At 38.8% G+C, this 18,398-nt stretch overlaps 2 protein-coding genes across 5 annotated transcripts in view; one reads left to right on the top strand and one right to left on the bottom strand.

Moving 5' to 3' along the window:
- herc3 (HECT and RLD domain containing E3 ubiquitin protein ligase 3) overlaps nt 1–10,422 on the top strand; it is a 41,133-nt gene extending 30,711 nt beyond the window's left edge. For both annotated transcript variants that reach the window (XM_046046844.1, XM_046046843.1), the window contains exons 21-25: nt 1,299–1,365; nt 2,942–3,024; nt 4,645–4,828; nt 6,364–6,466; nt 7,882–10,422. In XM_046046844.1, coding sequence (XP_045902800.1) covers nt 1,299–1,365; nt 2,942–3,024; nt 4,645–4,828; nt 6,364–6,466; nt 7,882–8,090 — 646 coding nt within the window. In that variant the 3' untranslated portion in view covers nt 8,091–10,422. The remainder of the gene's footprint in view (nt 1–1,298; nt 1,366–2,941; nt 3,025–4,644; nt 4,829–6,363; nt 6,467–7,881) is intronic.
- A 433-nt stretch (nt 10,423–10,855) lies between these two features.
- The window catches only part of fam13a (family with sequence similarity 13 member A), a 57,003-nt gene continuing 49,460 nt past the window's right edge, over nt 10,856–18,398 (bottom strand). For 2 of the 3 annotated variants that reach the window (XM_046046845.1, XM_046046847.1), the window contains exons 15-24: nt 17,798–18,014; nt 17,573–17,714; nt 17,253–17,334; nt 16,875–17,080; nt 16,541–16,624; nt 15,797–15,892; nt 14,689–14,772; nt 13,169–13,365; nt 12,273–12,374; nt 10,856–12,155 (exon numbers count right to left, since the gene is read on the bottom strand). In XM_046046845.1, coding sequence (XP_045902801.1) covers nt 12,026–12,155; nt 12,273–12,374; nt 13,169–13,365; nt 14,689–14,772; nt 15,797–15,892; nt 16,541–16,624; nt 16,875–17,080; nt 17,253–17,334; nt 17,573–17,714; nt 17,798–18,014 — 1,340 coding nt within the window. In that variant the 3' untranslated portion in view covers nt 10,856–12,025. The remainder of the gene's footprint in view (nt 12,156–12,272; nt 12,375–13,168; nt 13,366–14,688; nt 14,773–15,796; nt 15,893–16,540; nt 16,625–16,874; nt 17,081–17,252; nt 17,335–17,572; nt 17,715–17,797; nt 18,015–18,398) is intronic. The other variant, XM_046046846.1, reaches the window with a different exon arrangement.

Below are 18,398 nucleotides of genomic sequence, written 5' to 3'. Positions count from 1 at the left end.
GTAGAATATGTTGACATGGCACCTGCTGCCCAAAACAGTTTGTCTTAAGTGTGTCTGCATATTGCGGCAGGTCTACTGGTCTAAAATTGGGAACTTGTTACCGGATTAGTTTTGTCCATTTTAAAGAGAAAATTCTTGCCATCTGTTGCTCCACAAGTGTAACTAAATAATGAGAAATTGTAAAGCACCAGTCCCAGTTGTGCTCAAAGACGCACTTAAAAAATTGCTCTTCAAGTGTGTCTGCAGGGTGTGTCACGCGCTTACATAACCAGTGTGTTTTTTCATTTTTTTTAAGTAGCGGTGAAATAGATTGCCACTGGGAAATGCCTCTTGATTGAATTTGGAGCAGAAAGAGTAGGCATTTCCTCAGTGGCTTTTTGTGTCCAGTTGACTATTGATTTTTAGACTAGTCCTCTGAAAGCTGCAGCTAGTGCTGCACAGCCTGTAGTGTTGTTGTTAAAGACAACACAACCTTAAAGGACAGGATCTTGAAAAACATTTCACATGTTACGCTTTTATTTTGACTGCCTTAAAGATTCGACAAACTAAAGTCAGCACACTGGCTACCTCACACTGACAAGAAACAGATAAGCGTTTGTTTAAATGATAAGATTCATTTGTTATGTCTTGGACTGCAAAATGACCTTAGGCAGTAGTTGGGGTCAAATTGGTATTTGATTATCTTTCACTAATTATCATTTCCTGTGCCAGCCCACCTGTCCTCTTTCCACATTTCCTGTGTTGTGATGGTAAATGCATGTTCTTTGCAGGAAAAGTAACACAGCACTCCCTCTATTGGATTAATAGCGAATGTAACCACTTCACTTCTAATCTAATCTAAATTCTAATCTAACAGACAATTTTGGGTCTTCCCTATCTGTTTGATCCATGCAGCTGTTGCACAGGCACAGCGGATGCCTGGTTTTCATTTTAAAAGTCAAACAGGGACAGATTTAATCCTGAATGCAATAAACTGTCTAAGATGGATAAAACAGACGTATGACTCAGATATTTCTGAGATATTTCTGAAATGAAGATGCTATTATTACGCTATCAAGTCCTCTGCTATGCACGATGATGAAATGCATGAAGGAGGTATTTTTCTGATGAAATGTACTAATTCATTGCTCACCTCATGGTGTGCTAATGTGAAAATGTTTAATGATGGTGATTTTGGCCTTTCTTTTGTTTCTTACCTCACACAAATAAGATTATTAGCGTGTGTTTTTCTCCACTGCCATGATTGTGTATTAATAGTATTGTTCAAACATCCTTTCCTTCTGTTTATTCTTCTGCAGGAGTCTACAACAACTTCTAGACTATGAAGGAGGCGATGTGGAGGAGACATTTCTCCTCAACTTTGCTGTACGTGTCGCTTTTCACTAGGGCTGGGTGATATGGCCAAAAATGTTGTTACGATAAGACATTTCATATCATTCAATATTGATAATTATCACGATAATTGTCAAATCATTATTTCTTTCGAGTTTAAAGGCTGATTTTTGCTCCTGAGTGGACATTGAAGAAACCAGATGGTTAATTGTGGTTTAAAACTATTCTTTATGGTCAGAACATGAGAAACACTTTCCAAACAGTGGATCACATAACAAATCTGAGGTAGAACATTCAAAACAATTATGATACAATCAACAATTATGCAGAGTAAAATAAAGTAAAATCTTTTTTCAGTTCCTTTTCCTCAACAAAATAAAAATCTTAATAGAAAAATTAAGTGCTAATTCGTTCACGATTCAAATGAATGTAATCAAACATTTATTGAACATTTGTTATATTGTTATTGAGGAAAATTATATTGGGATAATTATCATTATTGTTTTATTGCCCAGCCCTGCTTTTCACCTGTTACTCTCATTTATGCCAACTTTAAGGATATGGTTTTTGGATTGTTCTGATTTAAAAAATCCCATGAAAGACCAAATCAACAATGTGATAATCTGTCTCTTGAAACTGTCCGACTTTCATACCCTTATCCTGTGGCACAACGGAAGATGTTTAAAAAAAATAAGAACAGTAAGAAAAAAAAATATAGGTCACAAAAGCAGTGTTTTATTTTTGAGATTTCCTGAAACAGCTGTGCACTGGAGCTTTAAGTGTTCCTATATTTAGTTGCGGATTAGTGCACAAATAGAGTAGGTGGCCGGTACCACGAAATGTGGTTCTGATCTGGTACCAAGAAATACAAAACCAGAATCTTGTAATTATTAACTTGTACTTATTAAAAGACGCTTATATACTATTATACTTTATGACTTTAATGCATCACTAATAGGCTTTGGTATATTTTTTTTATTGCCACTGAGTGATTTGCGGGACATCTAATATGCCAAGCATTTCTTTTGTAACTATTTGTTAAACACATGTATGTGTGTTTTTAATAGTAAATAAGAAAACTGTTTATTGTGTGATTTCTTTAAACTAACGAGGTGATAGCTGTGCGCATGCACACAAAAGCAAAAGTACTAAGAAGAAATGTTTATGTGCTCAGAATGTTTCTTTGATGCTGATCCTATGAACGCTATTATCAATACTTAAAACAAAACGATCTGCCCACCCCCTGTATGTGGGATCTGCAGGGTTCATGTTCATTGAAATGAAGGAATATGTCACCAGGTGCAACAGTGTGACTCAGTGATGAGTGTTTTCAATAGTTTTGGTACAACAATGGAGCTCTATGACCCAGAGAAATGAGATACAGGTATATGTCAGCCTTTAGCAATACAGACAATACTGGTTAGATAATCTGTTCATTGTTAGTTTTGGTCTTTTCATGTGATTTGTTGACAATAAGAAAAATATGTAATGTCACCAGACTTATCCTTTAACTGAAAACGGTTGAATTATAATTACAAGCAAACACCCCACAATGTCCACACTCTACTAAAACTCCTGTCTAAGACGGTTTGTTGTGTTCACGTCTCAGATCACGAGGGAGAACTATGGGATAACAGAAGTCAAGGAGCTCATTCCTGGTGGAGAGAGCGTCAGTGTGGACAAAAACAACAGGTGAGGCAGCTCAACATATCAAATATGTACTGCCCGTAATGTAGTTTTCGGTATAATTTCATCAACTCTCCCTTCATTTGATGTCCCATTTGAAGTGACCTTGTTTTTTAAAAATGTTTTTAATGCTCTACACTGTGTTCTTTCTAAAAGATCAACAGCTGACTGAGTTTTTTTTATATATAAATATATATATATTTTTTTCCATAACTGAGATTATCATGTGCTCGCACAGCTGGCAGCGCGATTCCCATTGTTCCAACTGAAGGTCATGTTCTGTGTTGAAAACAAAGATTTTGGTATTTTAAGCATCATTCAGTGTGTTTTTCTCCACCAGCACCACCCTGCTCGTCCTTGTGCGAGTGGCATTGATTACGTTGTTATGTGAAGGAGTCCGCAGAGATTTGTTGGGTGGGCGGTGTCAACATGTCTGGCTGCTGCCGCTGAACAGATGGCGAGAGCGGCAGTGACCCAAGTTGTTCCTGCAAAATCCCCTCAACACTCTGATATAAAAGTGTAATAACAGAAATAATAGAGAAAATGGTTGTTGCTGTGGTGTAAAACACCCACAACCACACACACAGTGAAGGTGACATGTTGATTTAGACTGAAGGTCAGTTTATCAGATCGATTTCCTGTCTTTGTGTTTGTCTGTGTCTGACTCTGAGGGTCTGTTTCATTGGACAGTAGTTTATTTATTATTGAGGTGTTATGTAGGTGTGCTCGTGTGTTATACAAAGCTAGAGAGCAGGTTTTCTCTTCCCTGCCCAACTCAGTAAACTCAGGAAAACTCAGGCTTCTCGATTTCTCATTTTCAAGATCTTCCTGGTTCATCAGGAAGTTGTTGCATTCTTGTCATCATTTCTGTATGTAAACAAAAGGCTTGTATAGAGACAGTTTTATTTTGTTGGAGCAATGAAAGCGTGTGATTGTTCAGTAATGTTTGGAATTTTAAATGACACAGTTAACACCTCCCTGTTCATGCTGAAGTCGGTATTATGGAGTTTGTTCCTCAGAAAGTGGTAGTTCTGTTAAATTAATGTATTAACTCAATGCCCTTCAGTACTTTCCACCATATAGATAAAATTAATTACAAAAACTTTGTATTGGATGAATTTGAACTTTTAACTTCTGACCTTTTTTGTGTTTGCATAATCTCAATGAGATAACATGATGATGATGATGATAATAATAATAATATTCAAGTTTAAAATAGAAATATTCTAAATTTTAATAATCTAAATGTCAAATACAGGTCTATAGGTGCAGTCCTGTTGTCTATCAGATATGTTACATCATATGCTGCTCAAATGTCATTGAAGTGACACGTTTTGTTTGTTTTTCTATGATGCTTGTTTTTAGTGAAGCATTAATGAATGTCATGCTTTTATGGCTGCAATATTATATCTAATGGAAATATAAAGAAAACAAAGCAACATTTAAGGGTTAGTTAGACACAATAGAGGAGGAAGAGAGTGTTTACAGTCACACCTTGAAGTCTGATTAAATTCTTTTCCTATAAACTGATTTGTGAGGAAGCAGCTGCGGTGAAGAACAAATTAATGATCTGAATGTTTACTTAATGTGTGTGTGTGTGTGTGTGTGTGTGTGTGTGTGTTTCAGGAAGGAGTTTGTGGAGGCCTACCTGCGCTACGTGTTCTCAGACTCGGTGAGCGAGCAGTACTCGGCCTTCTCCTCCGGCTTCCTGAAGGTGTGCGGGGGGGAGATCCTGTCGCTGTTCCAGCCCTCTGAGCTGATGGCCATGGTGGTCGGCAACAACGACTACAACTGGGAGGAGATGGAGAAGGTCAGCATGTGGTTTAAAAATCTGTACATACCGTGTTTGTGGTAATAATGGGTTCAACGGTTCTGACTGCAGCAGAAATTACAAACCATTTCCTGTTAGTTGTCAGGTCTGTCTCTCTCAGCTGTGTCTTTTTGTGAACACATTGTTGGATGAAAATGAGGAAATCCTGAAATCCTCTGTGACGCAAGTGTTGCAATTTCATAATTGTGGATGTGATGATGAGCATGTTTCAATGGACAGAGCTGGAAATTCAACTTTTACTTGGCAAGTTGGTCACAGTGACTCATGATCATGAGTCAGCTCTTTTCACTGGGATGATTTGATCAACAGCTGCAGGTTTTGTTTCTTCTTGTTCAGCACAATGAAGGAGTATTGTTTTTGTTTTGAGGACGTTTAACTTTTTTTAACCAGGAGAGCTCTGTGAGGTTGTACTTGGGTACAGCGGTGCTTTGATCTAAATGCTAACATCAGCAGGTGTAATATTTACCATGTTAACCATCTTAGTTTAGTGTGTTAGCATACTAATATTTAACAGTTAGCACTGAACACAAATTACAGCTGAGGCTGATGGGAGTGTCTGTTTTGCAGGTAGTTGGTAAAAAAACAAAGTATTGGACAACCATCAAGTAGTTTTTGAGATATTTTAGTTTGGACTGACTGACATTGGAATCCATAGAGCTATGTTGCTAGCATGGCTAAATGTTTTTTACAGGATTGACCAGGAAAGCATAGCACCACTGCATAGAATTTAACACAGAGGTTATAAAATGTATAAGACAGGAATGAAGCAAATTAGACAACAAGACAATTTTGTATAGCTATGCTAGTGGCTCTGGTTGCACAGTGATGCTTTGAGCTAAATGCTAACATTAGCATGCTAATGCGCAGTGATTAGGCTAGGTGTAGTTTAACGTGTTAGCATGTTTACATTTGTCACAAAACTGTCACAAAAAACAAAGATGTGAATGTCTTTAATTTTGCTGGGATTTGGTCTCAAACCAAAATATTAAATCTACATTTAATGATGGTGGCGCTAGATTAAAGTATATTTAAAATATATATTTAAATGAATAAATAAAATCCTAAAATAGATTTATCCCTTTTTAAAAATTGTATTAGTTAATTTGACATGGACAGTAAAAAAACATTTTCATCTGTTGTCCCTGGTCACATATTAAAAAGCACAAAGCCAACCGAATAAATAGTTTAAAAACATATGGATGATACTTACAGTCCGAACAAACATGGGGATATTTTTGTTTCACATATTTTACCAGTGATATCAGCTCTCATGTCCACAGGTCCCTTTTGTGCAGATTACATCGCATCAGTGGGAAAACCTAAGAGGAATTATGTTTATGTTTTGTTTACATTTTTTACACATTGGGTGGAGAAAACACAAAGATGCAGGCATGTCTCTGAGGAGCTTGTTTAACTGATTAATGTTGTGTAAATATTACTGTCAGAGAGGAAATGGTTTAGTAATGGTAAAATGTGGAAATGCTTTTCATCACCACCATCTTTTTTCTTTGCAGAATGCTGTTTACAAGGGAGAATATACATCTACTCATCCAACAGTCAGATTGTTCTGGGAGGTTTTCCACGAGTTTCCTCTAGAAAAGAAGAAGCAGTTCTTATGTAAGCATTTGATTGCCTCATTGCTCAGTCTGCCGGACAGTTTAGTTCTAATGTTGTTCCTGCATGAGAATATACTGTACTAAACTGTCTGCAAACACCCTTAAAGGTGGAGTACAGGTGAACTTACGGTTATCCAGATTATCAGAAGAGTTGCGTCATTTAATTTCAAGTCAAGTGGCTTTATTGACTTGACTGCATATAATCCAACTTTGCCAAAGGAAAGAAACGCCGCAATGGAGGATTGTGGAGCTCTGTATGGTTCTAGGCTGCCCCTGGAACAGTCACTCGTTATTTGACATTAAACGCATCATAACTGGTGTGCCAGAGCTGGAATGTCGCCACAGACACCAGATTTAAAAATTCCGGTATACTGCGAATACAGAGAGATTTACCTGGTGGCGATGAGCTTAATCAGCATTGAATTTAACAGAATTTTCAGCCATAAGCCTCCGATAAGGAAGAAAAATTTTGAGAAGGAACAAGATTGTTTATATGAGGTCTTATTTTTTTCAGTTTTATATCCTTAGGCTGATCGGATCTCATATCATGAAATTACCATTAATTTATGTACTTAGGTATAATATATATATATATATATATATATATATAAAAATGTATGTACTTTGGTAATTTCTCCTTTTTAGGTGGGCTCACTAAAGGTCTCTCAAAGGGATTTCAGGATATTTGAGAAAAGACATCTTATATTCCACACAGGGCTTTTTTGTCTTGTTTTCTGGATAATGTGGACTTTATTTCTCCACGCCTCCACCTCCACTTATGAACACGTTGTATCTCGTTTGTTTAATCTGTTCAAAAACTAAAGGGTAAAAAGAAGTTGTGGCTTTATGAGGGGTTACGTGCCAGACTATTGTTTGACTGGGAGCAGTGACTTCTCACGGAGACGACAAGGCTCTGGGAAGTTACACTTGTTTTTGTTGTGCAGATTAAACATACAAGATATACCCTGTAAATGAGTGAGTTTATGAGGTGCTGGTAGGTAGATTTTGTGTGTTAACGCTAAGCTAGCTCATAGACACGCTGTAAACTCTGAAGGAGCCAATAAATCCTGCACACTGTTGATCACCTAAGGGATGCTTTCAAAATATTTATATAAAAAAGATTAGTATCTGCAAATATGGTCATTAGATTATTTTGAACTTGCAAATATTGATATGGTATTGGCCTCAAAAAAATCCTTTATCAGTTTGGCTCAGGAGGAGAAGTGAGTCATCCAATAAAAATGCTGGTAGTCAGACAGCACCTTGCATGGTAGCGCACTGCCAGCGGTGTTTGTGTGTGTGAATGACAGACAAACTAGATAAAACTAGGTAGCCATTTGCAATATGTGGAGTGCAGCAACATTTTCACACTGCTCCAGCGGTTGATTCTACCTCCTCCGTGTCTCCTGCCTGCAGTGTTCCTGACCGGGAGCGACCGTATCCCCATCCACGGCATGGAAAGCCTGCGCATCGTCATCCAGTCCACCACAGCGGAGGAGCACTACCTGCCGGTGGCTCACACCTGCTACAACCTGCTCGACATGCCCCGCTACCAGACCAAAGAGATCCTGCGCCGCCGTCTCACTCAGGCTGTGGAGCAGTACGAGGGCTTCAGCCTGGTCTGAGGAGGGGGGATCTGCTGCAGTTTTAATGCACTTTAAACAGCAATACACCACCATGTCAGTGTCAGAAGAGTGTTGCGGGGGATGTCGGTACACAGGAAGGTCACTTTCTTTATATATGCTCTTACAAGATTCTTAAGCATCTTGAAACTGAAAGGTCTATCTATGTAAATGCAGAGTATTACTGTTTTTATTGCTTTGGGCAAAGCTTCTTTAAAATATATTTTAAAGGCTGATGTGTGGATATTTATTTGAAATGTATCACAGTCCTGAAATAAAAATGAAAACACGGGATAATAAACATTTTGGGACCTAAAATTAAAGTCAAGAGAAGGTGGAGCATCTCTGACTTTGGTTTGCTAGTGTTATTTTAGTCTCTCTTTTTTTTGTGTATTTTATATACAACTCCTTAAATTCTATTTTTCACCTTTAAAGAATTATGTTATTACCTTGAGACAATATCTGCTTTTTGTTACTTTTAATTTATTAAATAGAGTGGTTATTTTTTGACAATATAAAAATGTATATATACGTATGTAAATGGCACTTTGAATATAATCTTTGCCCTTGACATTGGGAGGAGTACTCATCCCACTGATCCTTTTAAATCTGGACACCAGCATGTCCTCTCTGCCTGAAACTAAAGGACAGCTGAAGAGTATCTGTCAGGCAGAAGGGTGCAGGATGAGACGAGGTGAATATTATTCGCTATCCCTGATTACTTTTTAGCTGTGGATCACAGAGCAGCTGACTTTGTCTTGAACCTGCATTCAACAGTGTTGCCTTCTACAGCAAAACCTACACGAAAAGCTGACTTTTAAAGTCGATTTTTTTTGTGGTTGTTGTATGTGTGCATGTTGTTGAGTGAAAGCAAAAAAAACCCTGTCATTGAAAATGTTTGACATTTTGGGACATATGCTTATTGGCTTTATGACAGAGCTGGCTGAGAAGTTCATGTTTGTCCATTAAATGTAGCAGTCGGTTAGCTTAGCAGATAGACTGCAAAGGGGGTGAAACAGCCGCCTACCAGCACCACTAAAGCTCAGTAATTACGTTAACATATCTTGATTGTTTAATTCATACAAAAGGCTGTGTAAAAACGATAATTCAACACTTTACATGGGTTCATGTGTCCACTATTTCTTAGCTAGTCATTGTTACACCGGATTCTGTGACCCAGATGGGAAAGGCTTATATTGCCAACTCAGATGTTTGTTATTCATTTATCATACCTATTTTTCCTTTATTTAGGTAGTTGTTACCCAACATGTTGCCACTGTAGTATTTAGAAATGGCCAAACATTTTGATTTTCAGGTAATGCTTGTTGGCTGGCAACTGCTCAGTCAGCAAATAGCCAGTAGCATACCCACAAAACGGCAAATTGTCGTTTTTACACTTCGCTTTTTGTGCAAATTAAACAAATTACAAATAACATGTTAATTTGTGAGCTTTAGGGGTGCTAGTTGGCAAATTTTATAATGGCTGTACTGAGCCAGAGAGGTGCCAGTCTTTTTGGTAGGCTAAAGCTAACTGGCTACTAGCTGTAGCGTCATCTTTAAGGAGCCATGCTAACTCGCATCCAGAAAGCCAATAAACTTATTTTCAAAATGTTATTTATAAAACTAAATATATAATCATTAAAATCAGTAATTGTAATTAGCTTGTTTCCAGATAATTAAATTGTGACATTTGTGGCAGGATGAAGTGCACATTTAACGGTTTGGGCAGATGACATATTAAATACAAATGTTAGGTTAATCACTTGTTTCAAAAACTTGCCCTGATACTGTATTTATTCCTACAGTCAAACCTCTTAATCCACAATGTTTAATTAGTTTGTGCATTGGCATGTGTGTGAAATTGTCTTGCATATATATATATATATATATATATACATATATTTTTATATATTTCATACATGACAGTGGTATAAAAGTGACTTCAGGCAGTAGATGACTTGATGTGTCCTAACTAACAGGTCACACTGACACATCCATTTAGCAATAACAACCTGAAACAGTCCAGTAATGTAGTGGTAACTCTGGGTTATTCTTCTAAAGGTCTTAAACACTGGACTCTTCTGAGATGTTTCTTAGGACAGTTCATCCTCTTGCTTAGCCCTATACTGCATGTACACCCGTTCTACATGTTTGTCTAATTAAAGCTGATTTCTCCCGCAGAGTATAGTCCTATGCAAAGGTTTGTGCAGCCGTCGACTTTTTGCACCTTTGAACGTGTTACAGAAAATGTGAATTTTGCATATTTGTCTGAAGTCTACACAAAGCTCTCTGTTCTAGCCATGTTTTTATAATAAAACAATACAGTGTAAAAGCATGTTCCTGCATGTTTCATGATTGCATTACTGGACTAAAGTGTACTGAGACACTTTGCAGCTGTGGCTCAGGATGTAGAGTGAGTCATCCAATAGTCATAAGGCTATTTCAAGACAACTGGGCATCTCTATCTGCTGAGGAAGACCATATGATATGATTTAATAGCTGCAGAACAGCTATGTGGACCTTGTGTTTTCATGACATCTGAACACTTGCTGCAAATTAATTTTTGTGTACATAACATTAAAAGAAGAAAATAGCACATTAATCAACATTTGTATGTGTACACATACCTGGCAATAAAGATGATTCTGAATAATGAAAATAATTATTTGCAGCCCTAAAACGGTTATGTTCTGATGATGCAGATTAATTATCTTCACCTCAAACATTTCCATCCAGTCACACAAAGAAATTCCACGCAGCCCAAGAACTTCAGTAAAAATATGATTTCATTAATATTATTTACAAAATACAAATACAATTTATGTACTAAAATGTACACACTCAAAAATTCATTAAGCCGTGGCAGTGTTTATATTCAGTAAAAACTAAATTCACACTGATAATCATCCATTTTGGAGAAAGAAAGGAAAAATGTACTCGCTCACAGAAATGTAAACATACACAGTGATGATCAATATTTACAAAAGAACAGAAACGAGCTCTGGATAGGACCAGAAGGAGACACAGGACTCTGGGAAAACTGCAGCTTTTAGTGCCCATTTTTGTCCTCCAGAGTCACCTCACATACGTCCTTGTCAATGTTTATCAGTGTGAGCAAAAACATACCAGTGATTCCAAGAAATAGCTTATTTGACATGAAGTAAGTGGGGAAAGAAGTACATCAATGCATAAAATATAGAGTCAGATGCTTGAGAAGGTACCAGTGATCACAAAAATAAGCTGTTTTATTGATGAGATATTTTGGTTCGCAGGTTGCACTCTGAGTCACTGTCTTTGGGTTGTATTAAAATTAGAAACTACTTGTTTTAGTAAGCAAATACTCAATTTAACTTCTAGATTATTTCAGACATAAGACGGTCAGAAATGAAATAGCGAAAGCAAATTTTTTAGTGAATACTGTCAAGCTGATTGGAGTTATACAAATAGTAACGTCTCCCTTACAAAAATACACGGAAATCTTGATCGCAAAATCCTTCTTTAAAAATAGCAATAATTTGATATCTATTATTTTACTTACAAGTTTTATTTTTAAGACTTCTACAGTGAAAGCGCGAGAAAAATAACTTTTCCGATATAAACATTCACAAGGATAGAAATAAATTATTAGCAATAAAAGTGTGATTCAGGTTATTTGTGTGCGTGTTTGCTTAGTCTCGAGGGGAAAAAAAACATCCTGAAGGTGAGGTTTGGTTGGAAACAAACTCCTCAGGTCACTCTGTGTCGCTTTCAATTAGGTGTGGGTCGGTGGCTCTCTGTGTGCTCCAAAAAAACCCACTGCGCCCGACAGAACAGATTAACAGGCCCCAGCCAGAAACATGAGAGGCACAGATGGCGCCCAGAAGCGAAATCAGATGTTTTTTTCCCAGCAGGGTGAGATGTGTTTCTGGAGACTTAAGCATCAGTCCTTTTAGAGTCTTTTATTTGTCTCTTAGATTAGTCGAGTCTCTTTTGCTGATGAGGACTTCCAGCAGCCGCAGTTTGGCTTTAACGTGCTTGTATTCGTTGTACTCCACTGCCAGCGGGGAGCGGTCCTCCTTCTGCACATTTCTATGGAAACAAGACAACAAACATTAAGAAACGGATGGAGATTCGGCGGCAGTGGAAAACCCATTATGTGAACGTCTGTTCAGTATGCCCTCTCTCTTATGTAACCTTCTCTTTTACCTTCCATTTTGTCTGAAGAACTGGTCCTCGAACTCTTTCAGGTTTTTGCGGAGAATCTTCTTCTCCTCTCGGGCCTCTTGGAGTTGCTCCACAAGTTCCTGCCTGTAAGTGAAACAGTGGAAATATTTAACTATTGCACACTGGAATATTTACAAGTGTTAAAGGTTTATTTTGCAGTGGTGGGAGACATACTGTTTTAATTTTAAAAGGGACACAAGTATTTTTTGCCAAATATACTTAAAGTATCAAAAGTAAAAGTACTTGCTGTGATATATTATTTTTTAAGACAAAATTAGATTGTTAGATTAGACTGCTACCTCAATGTTTAAGTTTTACTCTTGCAGCTACTCATGGTGGAACTGCTTTTAACTACTTTACTATATTATATACTTTGGATTTTTCTCTAATCTTTGCTTTTTTGTGAAATATTCAGTAATTTGACCTTTCTGAGAAGTTTAAAGGGAACAACTCTGAAACATAACAAGGGGCTCAAACTTGGCCGTGATTTCTCTTAATGTGGTCAAAGTCAAAAAGCTTGGCAACCATTGGTGATGTTGCAGTGGATAAGACATGTGCCTTTGGCGTGAGAGACCCGGGTTCGAAACCAATGTAAGACACCAATGTGTCCCTGAGCAAGATACTGAAACCCTAGTTGCTCCAGAGGTGTGTCACCTCTGATAAATATAGCAACTGTAAGTCGCTTCGGAGAAAAGCATCACAATCTGAAAAGTTACCAGTAACTCCAGCTGTAATAAATAATAATTGTAGCGTAATAAAAAGTACTATATTTCTTTCTGAAATGTAGTATAAAGCAGCATAAAAAAATTCTACTTTTATAAATGTACTTCGTTCCTTTCCACCACTGTGAAGTGAAAACAGTCTTTTCAGTGACTTACGTGGTGGCGGAGTGCAGGTTGGACAGCCTCATGTCCGTCATGTTCTTTGACGGCGAGAGGTCGTCCACGGGTGAAATGAAACCGTCCGCTTCCTCGTCCATGTGGTCCAGCAAGCCGAGCACGCTTAGGTCGGGCCGGGCGGTCACGGTGAACTGGGTCTTTGAGTCTCCGTCGTCCTCTGAGCCGTCCTCTTCCTCCTGCAGAAACAGATTAGAGGTCAACTCGGGGCATTAAACACTGCAGGGAGTGAGAATCGTGCAGCGTTAGTTGTCAATGGCTATAAATCATCACAGTACAACAACAAAATGCACGTCCATGGTCCCCATTTCTAATTCAAGTCAACACTCATTAGTATGAATAGATGGAGTTAATGAAGGCAGTTGACTACAAGACACACAGTCCACTGAGAACCAACTTTAATCCTGAACTACAAACACTCTACATTAAATAGCAGCAAAATGATGTAGTTCTGATGTTTATTCAACTCGAGTCTTAATGTTGTAGCTTTAAAGGTCAGTGAACATGATGACATTCACAGTCAGGTGATCAGATCAGATTTTTAAACAAGCTCAAACATTTATCTGGAATATCTTGACTAGTAGTTTCCAAACTCTTTCATGTGAACTCCTTTTAAACCTATTCAACATAAATAGTCATTTGAAAGAGGACATTGCTACCATGTTTTTGTCATGCAGTTGAATTGTCAATGTTTACGTGGGTTTTAGTTTTTATTCATCTGTTTGTATTCATCACTTGAGAGTAGCAGAAACTGAACATTTCAACCGAAAATCCATTACTTTTAGCTATTAAATTAGTTTAGCTGGAAGCCTACTGGATTTTGTGACAATAAATATACTAATAAACACTTTCTAATCCTATTTGGATGTTTATTTTCCTTTAATTAAATAATAATGTTAATATTTCCATGTATCCACTGGCAACTGCAGAAGCACCCACTGGGGTACAAGTACTCCTTGTTTGGGAATCAGTGTTCTCTGCTTTATTTGGTTGATAATATTTGGTTGATTTACCCTCAGTACAGAACAGTAAACAGGTATGAAAGTTTTGGTAAAATTTAGTTTTCACTTCCAATTAAATTCTTAGTGCTCATGCTCACTTTTTGTTTTTTTTTAACCAATGCATTACTTTATGCATTACTAAATCTCAGAATTTAACTTAGTAAGTACAATGATAATATTACCGTTAGAAATGATAGTCAAAACTATAAAAATAAGATCCCATGTTGCAATAAACCAGAATTTTCCTTTAAAACATGTCATGTACTGCTCACACATTTGGATAAAAAAATAACTATAAATCGCTGAGGGACTCAAACATCAGATCCAGGCAGCTACTGATTCATCGTCTCTACAGGTGCTGTTGGCAGGAAACAGGCAACTACCCAATCAACAGGCAGCAATCAGGTTAATTAGAGGGGTAAATGGTAGTTAAATAAGGGGCAGGGTGGGGCAGGGCGGGGGAGCTGGTGACTGATTATTCAAGCGGCAGCAGCTCTTCACCTTGATATCGTCGAAGAAGAGTGCGGTTTCGCCCTCGATAATAGGCTGAAGGAGGGGACCTCTGCGCTTGCTGGAGGGAGAGCCCTGTGGTGACGGTTAAGAAGGAGGCGTTAACCACGCTGAGACAGCAAGGCTACGAGGAAAAACGCCACAAAGCCTTCCAGTTTCCATCAGATTCTGCTTTTATCAGAGTAGAAGCTCAGCAGACTTTTCCCTTCTTTTCTCTCGCTTCTTAAAACCACCTTATTTTCCACATCAGGTCCAAATAACTATGATTTTGAAAACCTATCTCAATTCTAATTAGTCTTCACAAACGGCGCCCTGAATATGGGCCAAGAATAGAGTTAGTTGACTTATTTGGCAACCACTTGAAGCCTCATGATTCTATCTGTGTAAAGCATTTTAAGATCCAAACACCACAACAGCTGCTTATCTTGCAACAGGAGTGTGTTGAAAAAGAGTTTTAATTCGCGGTCTACACCAGCATCACTTTACTTGACATCCAGGATAATAAAAATGCTGATTTCTATTGTACAGAATAATCTATGGCAGTGGTCTCCATTTGCATAATGGGGATTACAGCTAAGCATTATATAACAGATATATAATATGGGTCCATAATGCAGATCATATCTTACATAATATAAATGCTTATTGAATAGTTGAGTACACAGATAATGGAGGAACAGAATCTTGTAAACTGGCCTATAAGCTGAATTATTTTATGCAACTATTAACTCAACAAAGTAGCAATTCAGAGCAAACAAGTTCTCATATCTTAGTAAAGCTGACGATTTCTACAGTTTTTGACTCTCTCCTGCACTCAGCTGTTCATGGTCACTTACTGTGAACTCAATCTACCCCCTATGAGCTCCTTTACCGAGCTGCTAAAGCTGGACTTGGATAAGGTGGATAACACGTCTGTGGCACGGCTGCCACCGGTTCCCGCAGCAGGCACTAAAGCCAACATGAGCTGGGATTAAGAGTCTGCAGACGTTTTGACAGTGTGGTGAGCTTTGCCGCTCTCTTGTCAAAGAGCTGCCGGACAACTGGGCAGCTGCGGAGGAAAACAAAAGCAGAAGATGGGAGGTCAAGGTGTGGTACTTACAATGACGGGGATGGTGGAAGCTCTGCACAGGATCTGCTTCACCAGGCGATATCTGTCGTACAGGGGTTTCATGATCTGCCTCTCGCTCTTAGTGACCTGAAGTAGCAAAAAGGAGAGAAGCAAATGCACCTTGTTAGCACAGTTTTAGCTTCCTTCTGTCCTCCTCTTATCTCCCTGCAGACCAACTAGCTACAACGGTAGCATAACACTAAATGACAGCTAACCCATACTGGCTTGCAGCAACTCTTCAGATCGAGGCGGTCATTAACCATAAAACCACTGAGGCACACAGCGAGAGGACGGACGGAGGTGACAGAAAGGTCAGCTGCACTTCCTGATATACGACAATGCTAGCAGGGGCTTGATGGCACAATCATTGCAATTTGATTTGACATCAAACAAAGTGTGTGTCAGTTCCTTTACAGATCTGTCTTTCAGCCAAGTTGACCCTTGAATGCATGAATGGACACATAACTAAATAAAGATAAGCGTATAAAAAAAACAAAAAAACATCCATCCTTTTTATTTTTGCTAACAGACACACTCTGTGAAAGCTAACCAGATTCAGACACTCTAGCTTGAGACCTTATTCACCCTTGACTTGCAATCTGGGTCACAGTGAAGTGGTAAACAAAGATGTTCTCTGTTTGGGCCAACATGGCTGGCTGGAGAGCAGACATACAGCATGGAGGCTGTCAGTGTCGCTCTGTTTATTTAAAGGAGTGGAGGTGGATTACGACTCACCGGTCGACCGTGTATGCTCTCGTAGTGGAGTAGAGCTTTCTGCAGGGCGACTTTCTCCGCTCCGATCTGCTCTCTTGTCATATCCTGCGTGGGGGAGACAGGAAGTAAGAGATAACATTTCAGAAATGACCAGAGTAAATTCTGTGTTGCAACACTTTTAATCTGCATGTTTGGTTTACACACACACACACACACACACACAGCAGCACCTTAATAAATTCAAGTCTTGCTGTCAGCTTTAAAATTGATGCAGTTTATCTTACATGAAACATCCATTTGCTGTGTATGTTTATTTATTCATCCTAGTGAGTGTGTAATGTGGTCACAGTCTTACCTTGATGTCCTCGGAGCGGCTCACCTCCTCCCTCTTCTCCTGCAGCTTCTTCAAAATCGTCTCCAGGGTGCTTTCCACCGGAGGCTTGGGCACTTTCTCCTGCTGGGGTTTTTTCTCCAGCTGAGAGCCGAAGCTTTTGGGCAGCGTGTTGCTGCGCTGGCGAGTCATTGGCGGCAAATCCTCTTCAGACTTCATCAACTTGTGTTCTGAAGAGTAAAAAAAATAAATAAATATATATATATATATATATACACACACACACATACATACACAACACACACACACATATATATATTTATTACACATACATATCTCTATGAGCTTTGTTAGTTTTAGTTTCAGTTGTGTTTAGGAGGGCTGTTCATGTCTTTATCTTACCTTTTAGCTCTTTACGCAGCTTAGACAGTTCGTTTACCCATCTCAGCACCTCCGGGTTTGCAGCTTTATCACCATGGGATGGCTGGATGAAAACAAAAGAAGCAATACGTAGCCTTTTAGGCTCTACTTCTTATCTCTCTCACTTCTCATCTGTTGTATTAAAAAAGGCCAATAGTCTAACAAAAAACAGTGGCAGACCTCGAGTCTCTGAGTTTTCTCACATAGTCAATAACCTTGTTTATGGTTTGGAAAAATGTCTGTTGAGTCAGAGTTTGTGTTTTTAAAGTGATAAATGAAAAGGTTGTTACTGCTGTACCTACCCTGTATTTCCGCTCCTCTTCAAACTTCTCCTCGAACCTGTGGATCTTCTTCTTCAGCACGTGGATCCTCTTTGTGAGCTGGGCGGATGTCAACTCCTCCTTCTCATCGTCACATGATCCAAGAGACGAACTCCGTCTGCGACTGGTGAGATACATAACGTTGTTAACATCACTGAAAGCTTCGTCCATCTGACTCGACATGCAAAACCAAGTCATGTGTTTTACCTGACAAATGAGTGTGCGTTTGGTGGTGAGGGAGGCACTTCAGTGTCGTCCAGGTACTGCTGGCACTGCCCGTAGGCGTAGAAGCGAGGGGACAGCATCGGGTCGCTGTCTTCCTCCAGCAGCTGGCGGATGAGACGCCCCCCGGCGTGGGGGGAGAGTCGAGCTTCCTCGCGGTCCATGCTCTCCCTCTGCAGTGGCGAGTACGCCGGGACGGGTTCTTAATAACACACAAACAAGCGCGTGTTCAAATCTGACACTTTGCTTGTTCTGCTAACAAAGACAAGTGGTAAGCAGAAGATGTGCAAACAAGGGACATTCAGGGGACCTTGTTAAGAGGCGTGGTGCATGCTGGGCAGCAGACAACACAAAGCTTGCCTGAGTACAATAACAGCAGATTCAACATATCATCCCCAAGAGCTCTGTAGCTTTATCCAGAATAACAGGATAAAACAGTTCAATGGGGTTTTAGAAATTTTAGATCCAGGATCAAATCTGCTTATTGAAACAGAATCATTATCTTTTATAAAATCTCTTAAGGTTCATTTTGTAATTTAGATTTTGGCTGCAACTTGTGATGTTTTTCCATATTTGAATCAGCAGA

The sequence above is a fragment of the Micropterus dolomieu genome, linkage group LG04 (assembly GCF_021292245.1).
Source record: "Micropterus dolomieu isolate WLL.071019.BEF.003 ecotype Adirondacks linkage group LG04, ASM2129224v1, whole genome shotgun sequence".
Classification (NCBI taxonomy): Eukaryota; Metazoa; Chordata; class Actinopteri; order Centrarchiformes; family Centrarchidae; genus Micropterus; species Micropterus dolomieu.
The sequence above is the reverse complement of the archived record's forward strand: the minus strand, read 5'-3'. Positions and strand labels throughout refer to the sequence as shown.